At 33.9% G+C, this 9,261-nt stretch overlaps 1 protein-coding gene across 1 annotated transcript; it reads left to right on the plus strand.

Annotated features, from left to right (window-relative positions):
• The first annotated feature begins 2,106 nt into the window (after positions 1-2,106).
• LOC143543624 (E3 ubiquitin-protein ligase SIS3-like) lies at positions 2,107-8,809 on the plus strand. The gene is made up of 10 exons (XM_077035900.1): positions 2,107-2,305; positions 2,389-2,427; positions 2,662-2,728; positions 2,819-2,892; positions 3,866-4,004; positions 4,845-4,937; positions 5,032-5,097; positions 5,667-5,786; positions 8,065-8,178; positions 8,262-8,809. The coding sequence occupies exons 1-10, from the start codon at positions 2,277-2,279 to the stop codon at positions 8,616-8,618; spliced, it is 1,098 nt and encodes a 365-aa protein (XP_076892015.1). The 5' UTR covers positions 2,107-2,276; the 3' UTR covers positions 8,619-8,809.
• Positions 8,810-9,261: the final 452 nt, after the last annotated feature.

Here is a 9,261-nt window from a genome sequence, read left to right on the forward strand (position 1 = left end):
TACCGGAAAACAGGGCAGAGGAGAGGAGAAAACGGAGGCAGAGAGGGAGGCGGCAGAGAGAGCAAGGAGGAGGTCAGGAGAGAGTAAGTGTTTTGTGTGTGTAGTGTTAGGAAAAAATAATACTATTATTTATAGAGAAACCCTAGGAGACATAAATCCAGAAAAAAGGGAAAAGATTCCAAGACAAACAGAACAAGACAAAACAAAAGATAACAAAAGATATCAAAAGATATGGCAGCTGCAGGGGGCAAGATAAAGCTGACAGGGAACAGTAAAAAGGCATGGGCGGTTCAGATAAAGGTACTGGTCAAGCATGGCAAAAGCAGATCTCAAAAGATAATGTCAGTCACTTTTTCTACCAACCAATGGGGTTGGTACGCATGCTGCGCCGAAAGTAACTATTCAGACATTAGATAGGTTAGGTCAACAGCTCAGAGGAGAAGACATTTACAAAAGCAAACGGCTAGAATAAACAGAAGATACAAGGGTTAAGCGCGGGAAGGCTGAGTGCGCGAGCGCGAAGGCTGGCACAACAATCCTTAGCGCACTGCGGGAAGAATCACATCCTAAGCGTGCTGCGTGAAGAACTAGAATTCTAAGCGCATCGCGGGAAGAACATACATTCTTAGCGCATTGCGGGAAGAACATGCATTCTTAGCGCGCTGCGAGAAGAGTTCTCTTCACGCATCGCAGGAACAAGATGTCTTCACGCAGGCTTCCATGTAAGGAGTCTGGCGCGTGGAGCTGCGCAGACAACCTTAGGCGGGAAGGAACAAAGGACAAGCAAAGAGTTAGAAGAGGGAAACAAGGCGGAAAGAGAGAAGGAGAGGGACGGGACGGCGGAAAGAAAGAGAGAGAAAGAGGCGGGAAGGAAAATATATTATTATTATTAAAAATAAAGTATAGGTATAAATATATATTAAATCATAAAAGAAAGAGATCGGATAAAAGAAACGGGTACCTGGGTCGGGTCGGATCGGGCAGATGTCACAGAACACTCCGGAACAACGCATATGTGCCATGGAACAGCCTAGAATGGCGCACATTTCAGCCCCAAAGATGTTGCCAAAAAAAGTCTCTAGACCAGCAAATGATTAGCCCACTTGCTGGATATTTACAAGAAATTCTCTAGATCTTGGCAAGATATTTGTATAGAAATATCTAGGTTTAGAACCCTCTAGATCAGCTAGTTAGTAGTATAAATAGGTGATGCTAGACTTCATTTGGAATCATCCAAAAGCTTGTAAGCATAAACCCTTTATACTAAAATTTCCAGCAATATAAACACTTAGTTCTTGTATACTTGTGTTCAAGTAACTACAAGAAACCCACATTGTTAATCCAAGACTTCCGCTGCCCAAAAACTCACCAACAACAAACACACAGGCTTACTTAGACAAAATTCTAAGACCACACGAGAGTAAAAAAAATAACTCTATAACAACAAGCTGAGAATACTTTTATAACCATCAAAACCCTTTTCTTTTCTTTTTCCCTTCATATTCTAGTACACAAAACTTCTCTTGTCATGTCACAAGAAAGTTCACATTATTTATCAAAGTAAAAGAAAAAAGCACTTTATATTCACAACAACATATATTCAAAGTTCACATACCATAATGGTATTTCCCTTACATATTTTATTATTATTATTATTAACTTTTATATTGCGGTTAAACTGTGACCTTATTATTAATATTATTATAATTATTATAATTAGTAGTAGTTTTTTATATAACTGTTAAACTTTGATTTCCTTTTTTTTGCTTCATACACATGTTCTTAGAGCCGAGGGTCTCTCTGGAAGCCACCTCTTTATTCCTTTGGATAGAGGTACGGTGTGCCTACATCCCACCCTCCCCAGACCCTACCTATAGCTCTGCTGTCGGTGGGATTTTAGTGGGTATGATTGATGATTGATATATTCAATACAAAAAAAGAAAAATAAAAAGTTTGTGTACGACATTTAAAAGAGTAGATACATAACTAGTTACATATATATGTAGACAAAGTCGAACCAATATCAAAACCCCTGTCATCTTCTTTCTTTTCTTCTCAATCACCACTCCATTTCAGCTCACCAATCTCCCTCCCATCAAAATTAAATCCAACCAAATTCCTTCACTTTTTCACACACCCATTTGCACTTCTCAACACTTTCCAGATCCAACCCACCCAAATCACCCAATTCCCATATATTATCAACCAATTTTAAGTTAAACCATTTCCCCCAATTTCGTAAAAATTAGGGTTTTACACGACGCTTCATCTTCCATATGGCTGTCAGAGGCGTCGATTTCAAGTGGTGGGTGTTCTTTATTCACAGTTTTAATATGAAACTCGGTTGCTTTTTGCAAATTCATGGGTTTTAAATTCTGGGTTTTGCAGGTATGATGGGTTTTTCTTGTCGATGCTTGCGACTAGTATGTATCCTTTTGAAGATTATTATAAATTTATTAGTACAGCGAAAGTTAATGTACAAATTAAATTAACGAGTTAACTGTGAGAATCAAGTAGTGTAATTACACTACAGTCAGCACGTTAATTTAATTTGTATTTTATTCAAACCCTATTATTGTTATTATTATTATTATTATTTGTTTGTTTGTTATTAATTTTGGTGAAGTTTTGCTGGTTCTTGACGATTGGTTAATGTGATAGAATAATAGTTGCGATTAAATGGAAGCATTATCATCTCTGCACACACCCTTTGCATATATGGATTGTGGTGGGTAATTAGGAAATTAGCTAAATTTTGGATTTTGATTATTATTTTTGATTTGGGTAATTTTTGATGGTTTTGGTTGGTTTGTTTTAGGTTGATTACACTACTGTGTTTATTTTTCGGCTGTTGATGTTTGTGGATAATGGCCTTGCTGCTGGAATGGGATTGTAAGTCATTTATGTTCTTATTATTTCATTGTGATTATACATCCGTGCTATTTTAATTCTTAAATATATTTATCACCCAAGGAGATTTGAAATATAAAAATAAAAAGTTAGCGAATTAGTAGATTATGTTATTACATAAGGACAAAGGAAAATAGAAGTAAAACAGAAAACAAGATCAATAGAGGCTCGCTCGTTGTAGAAACTATAATATGTTAAGAATTGCAAAAATCACATCATGCATAAAAATAATCAGAAGTAGTGGGAGACAGAAATAGAGGTGGTTAGCAGGTTACATAACTGTCTTGTGTATCACGTTTAAAACAATACGTACTGTTATCGTCGTTCTCAAAGTATTGTTGGTTTAGGGAACATTTCGTAAACTTTTCGGCAGGAAGTTAGTTTATGTTCATTTATTTAACACACGAACGAAAACGAACATTAACACATGCCTCAGTCGTTCATTTATGTTCATTCATCTAATTTTGTTAATCTTCGTTCGTTTACATTCATTTATGTTCGTTAGTTTACGTTTGTTTTAAGTTTGGTGATTTACGTTCATTAATATATCCATTAAACTTCTTTGGGCTCATTACAATTTAGTCTAGTTTTTATAACTTTTTAGGTCCATCACATTGTTCTTCACATTAATTTTAACTAATTTTAGCTTGGCATGTTCAGTTATGTTTGTTCATTTACGTTCATGAACTGTTGATTTATACTGTTATCGAAGAAACATAAACGAACACGAACATGAACAAGAAAGCCTTATCGGTTTAATTGTTCGTGTTTGATTGTTTGCTCAGTTATAATTTGACAAACACACGAAAATGCTCTGTTCGTGTTCGCTTACAAACCTAGTTTTGAAATGAAACCTTTACGATCCGTAAGCATGCTTAGTTGGATTCTGAGATTTTTATATTTATTTATTTGTTGATACAATTTTAAGTCTAAACATGTTATTAAAATGAAACAGGGATTTTGGCCCACAACAGAGACAAGCTCGTTTTTGTGGTCGAGTGGCAGTATTAACCGTTCTTTCGGTATTTCTCTACCCATTTCTTTGGGCTTGGACTATTATCGGCTCCCTGTGGTTTAGCAGTGCAAAAGACTGTGTAAGCTTATTATTTGCTTTCTTAAATTATCTATTTGTTCATGTGGGCAAGCTGGGTTTTCTGCTCAAACCGAACCAAACTGAAAATTCGGTCTTAGTTATTAAAAACCATTCGATTTCGGTTTCACCATTTGGGGTTGAAGTTTTCGGGTAAAAAAATATTGGCCCTAAATAATGAGTTTTGGGCGTAAATCTTTAATAATTAATTGATTATTTTACATTTAGGCAATTGGGCTAAATATTTTGGGTGACACTATTTATTAAGCTTGTTATAAGGCTCAAAATAAAAAATGTTAATGCGTAATTCAATTAAGTTTTTTTTGGATTTAATTACATGCAAAACTGAAATTAAACAGAAAGTTCGGTGTTTATGAAAACATAAAACTAAACTGTCGGTTTTTGTTCGGGTTTGGTTATTTCGGCTTGGTTTTACAAAAACATAAAACTAAACTGTTGGTTTTTGTTTGGTTTTGATTATTTTGTTTTGTTTTTGAGTATTTTGTTTTGGTTTTTTCGGTTGCGGATCAGTTTTTCTGGTTTTATGCAATCCCTAGAGTGGGTAACGGTTTGAAAAGGGGAACTTGTTCATGTCAAACGGGTCAGGTTGGATTGGGTTGACCCGAATACTTTCTTTGTTAAAAAGTATCTTCTTTAACTACTGGTAAGTATGATTGTAAAAAAAAAATATTATTGTAATACTTTCAATCCATTAGAGATACAACAGCTCGAATTCACTCATTTATAAAAAAAATGGTTGAAATCGCCTCTTTCAATCACACATAATCCAGATAGGATTCAATGATGGTTCTTCTTTTCCTAATTCTTTTTGATATTTTTTCAGCTGCCTGAAGAAGGCCAAAAGTGGGGTTTTCTTATATGGTTGCTCTTTAGCTATAGTGGGCTCGTATGCATTGCGGGCACATGTATGAAAAAGGTACAATATTAACCATATTTCAAAATTTTGTTAAAACCTGTTTCTTCTTTTTGTTTTTTCAATGTTTATTGTTTATATATTAATTATTATGCAGTGGCTAACAAGAAGGCAAGCTCATTCACTACGTGCTCAACAGGGAATTCCTATTTCCGAATACGGGGTACTTCACAGAAGCGATTTGTTTTACTCGTTTTAAGCACAAAATGAATAATATATTTGTTAGGCATGCTAAACGGGTACTGTTTGCGTGTTGGTGGGTCCAACCCGGACCCGAACATGAAAATTGTCAGGCACATGAATATGAACGTGGTACACATATTTGTGGGTTGGCAATGACACGACCTGTTTGACCCGAAAGTTATTTATTTTTTATTGTTTTTACAATCTAATAGTTTAAATTTACATTTTTGCAACAAAAAATAGAAATGTACATAAAACAATTACATTTTAAGTTTGTAATAAGATGCCCAACCAATTCAGTTTGTTAAATATAAATTTAAAAAGACGACAAAAACAAAAAAAAAATTTGGTTATACAGGTCAACCCTGTGAACCCGCCAGGCTGACACGAACATGACTCGCTTGGTCAAATGGGTTCATGGGTTTGACCTGAACTCCTTTATACCAAACCTATGAATTTCGTGCTAGGTTTGTGTTGTGTTAGAAGTTCACACCTCTAATACTGATATATTAATTAATTTATCTTTTTTTAAAATATTATGTGTTTTAGGTGCTGATTGATATGGTTCGAGTACCCGATTGGGCTTTTGAAACGGCTGCGGGTCAAGAGCTGAGAGGCATGGGTCAAGATACTGCCTATCATCCAGGGCTTTACTTGACTGAACCCCAGGTAATACTAATGTCATCGCTAAAGGTGGCAAAATGGGTCGGATCTTGTTGATCTGGAACACCTTTTGTTCTTGAATATGGTGATGGTTTTATGCATTTGAAATTCACTTTCGTTGACTTTTGATCTGGTTGACTCGTTTGAAATTCACAAATAAGACAACCTCAAATTACCTGTTTATACGTGATTCGTTCAATGCTGTTGCCTCTTAACAAATATGTGTTTTTTTTTCTAAATTCACCACTAATCAATGATGAATTTTAATACCTATATATGTGTTTATATATCTAGGATTATAGGGTGCGGTTCATTACAAAACGCTAACTATTGCAAGAATAAAGAAGCAAAGAACAGATCTAAGTCGTTTAATATTTTGATTAGTGGTTCTTATTTTTGAATATTGTATTTTTTTAATTACAAATGTGCGCGTGCGGGTTATATACATAAAAAACCATCAAACTAATTTGTCTATATGCTTTTAAAACCGTTTACCTACACATGTAGGTTTCTGTAAGTTAACAAAATTTGTTCATATATATTTTTTTGAATTTCAGAATAGATGAAAACACATTGCATTTCAACCATTTTCTTATATTTAAAAAAAGTAATAATATTGTAAAAATTAATGATTTTCTCTGTTCCTTGTGTTCTCGCAAAAAACTATGTTTTGTCTAGAACCCTCCCGTAATATATGAGAGCTCACTTTTCTGAGAAAACCAATACTAACTATTGATTATGTTTGATAAATGGTTCTAATGATTTAATGACATTTTTGTAATAAAAGGGAAGTTTGAGCATTGATTTAATGGGTAAAGGGTAGAATGGGAAATCAATTTGAAAAAAATCAATCCCCTAAGGCGTGTTCGTTTCACAGAAATCGTGGGAATATAAAGGAATTGGAATTAAAATCCCATGACATGGCGTGTTCGTTTCGTTGGAATTGGAATCTTAATTCCATTTTAGTGTGTTCGGTTCAAAGAATTGAAATTGAATTCCTTCAAATTCCTTTAAACAAAGGGATTTCAAATCCTTCCAAAATGTGAAGAATTCAAGAAAATTCATTAGAATCTTATCTCGAGTTTTTTTAGAGGACTACGAATAAAACATTTTAGCTTTTTTAGATTTTTTGTTTTTAATTTATATTTTGAGTTATGAATTTTTTATTATTATTTTTAATATTTTTTTTGAGGGGTTTTTGATTTTAATAGAAAACCTATAAAAAATTCAAAAAAAATAATAAAAAAATCATAACGCAAAATATAAATACAAAACGAAAAATCTAAAAAAACTAAAATGTTTTCGCCGTTATCATTGTAAAAAAAACAAAAAAAAACACCATTTCCTTTATTCCTATTCATTTGTCAAACGAACACATTAAAATTGGCAATTGATGAATATGTATATGGATTTCAATTCCCCTCAATTCCAATTCATATTGGAATGTTCAGATTCCAAATTCATTTCCTTCAAATTCCAATCCTATGCGAATTCAAAAAAAATAATAAAAAAATCATAACGCAAAATATAAATACAAAACGAAAAATCTAAAAAAACTAAAATGTTTTCGCCGTTATCATTGTAATAAAAAAACAAAAAAAAACACCATTTCCTTTATTCCTATTCATTTGTCAAACGAACACATTAAAATTGGCAATTGATGAATATGTATATGGATTTCAGTTCCCCTCAATTCCAATTCATATTGGAATGTTCAGATTCCAAATCCATTTCCTTCAAATTCCAATCCTATGCGAATTCAAAAAAAATAATAAAAAAATCATAACGCAAAATATAAATACAAAACGAAAAATCTAATAAAACTAAAATGTTTTCGCCGTTATCATTGTAAAAAAAACACCATTTCCTTTATTCCTATTCATTTGTCAAACGAACACATTAAAATTGGCAATTGATGAATATGTATATGGATTTCAATTCCCCTCAATTCCAATTCATATTGGAATGTTCAGATTTCAAATCCATTTCCTTCAAATTCCAATCCTATGCGAATTCCAATTCCATTTCATTCCGTGAAACGAACGCGCCCTAAGATTTCTTAGGGATTGATTTAACTGATTTTCAAAATAATTTTCCATTCTACCCCTTACCCAGTTAAAACAATCCTTAAACTTCTCGTTTATTACAAAATTTCCTTGAATGATTATAACTATTGATAAAAAATGATCTATTGTCCATATTGGTTTTCTCTTAAAACCTTTCCAGTATGTTTATATGCGCTTGTGTATGTGTATATATAATGATGAATTTTAATGACATTTAGAGAGAAGCAGTGGAAGCACTTATTCAAGAGCTTCCAAAATTCATGCTGAAAGCTGTTCCAACGGATTGTAGCGAGTGCCCCATTTGTTTGGAAGAATTCCATGTCGGGAATGAGGTACCATTTATTATAATTAAAAGGAATCCTCACTGTTTAATGAATCCTAGGTTTTAACTGTTTCTTGGTTAAATGAAAACCAGGTCCGAGGTCTTCCATGTGCTCATAACTTTCACGTGGCATGCATCGATGAATGGCTTCGGTTAAATGTTAAATGCCCTAGATGCCGATGCTCGGTTTTCCCAAATCTTGATCTTAGTGCTCTACAAACCATTCCAGCTGACCCTGACTGGTTGACCGTTTCAACAACTCGGTACATGACAAGTCAACCATCTAGTCATAGTTATCTTTTGAGGATGCAAGGTTTCCTCCGTCCAATCCGAACCGTAAACGTGGGATCCACCTCGAGCTCTGATTCCGACATTGTTTTGGAAGTTGCGGAAAACGGAGGGCAGGAGCAAAACCATAACTTTGAAAGAAGTATAGACTCTGTACAGTGATGTTTCTCGGCTCGTGGGTGCGTTTTTTTGATGCGTGAGTGCGTGATCTTAGGTTAACGTGACGGCTAACTGTATGAATCTGCGGAAACTAAACCGTGTTTTGTTGGTGTCAAATAGATTTATTAATTAAGGTTATGATGTGTTATTAAGGATGTAATGAAGTTGTTTGTAAGTTCTGGATAATGTGTTAGTCTGGGGATTTCAAGATGGACGTTTTGTTAAAGATTGCTGGGTAATTTAGATGGACAAATGATATCTCTAATCAAGAAAGAAAGATTAAAAAGCCAAAAGAAAGAGAAAATACAAGTCATCTGGACATATTGGGCCGAGTTGGGCGACTAGAACGGAATTTGTCTGCCTAGAGCCTCAGATTCGCCAAAATCAAAGCGTTTGGGGTCCAATTAGCGCTTAGGCCAATTTTTACAACACTATCTAAAACCAATCTAACCTTCCACATACATGGATTTAAACCCAAAAACTAACAAACACAATAATTTCACTAGTCATTACCAAAAGCTTTTTATCTTGATGCTATTAACCTATTTATAAAGGCTTTTTTAAAAAATAGTAACAAGTTTTAAAGTTATTAAATTATGAGACGGCCTTTTTGAATTGGTGTTAGTTGTCTGTTTCCATAATACTC

The sequence above is a fragment of the Bidens hawaiensis genome, unplaced genomic scaffold (genome assembly GCF_021521415.1).
Source record: "Bidens hawaiensis isolate Kalapana, Puna unplaced genomic scaffold, B.hawaiensis_p1.1 tig00013225_1, whole genome shotgun sequence".
In the NCBI taxonomy this organism is placed as follows: domain Eukaryota; kingdom Viridiplantae; phylum Streptophyta; class Magnoliopsida; order Asterales; family Asteraceae; genus Bidens; species Bidens hawaiensis.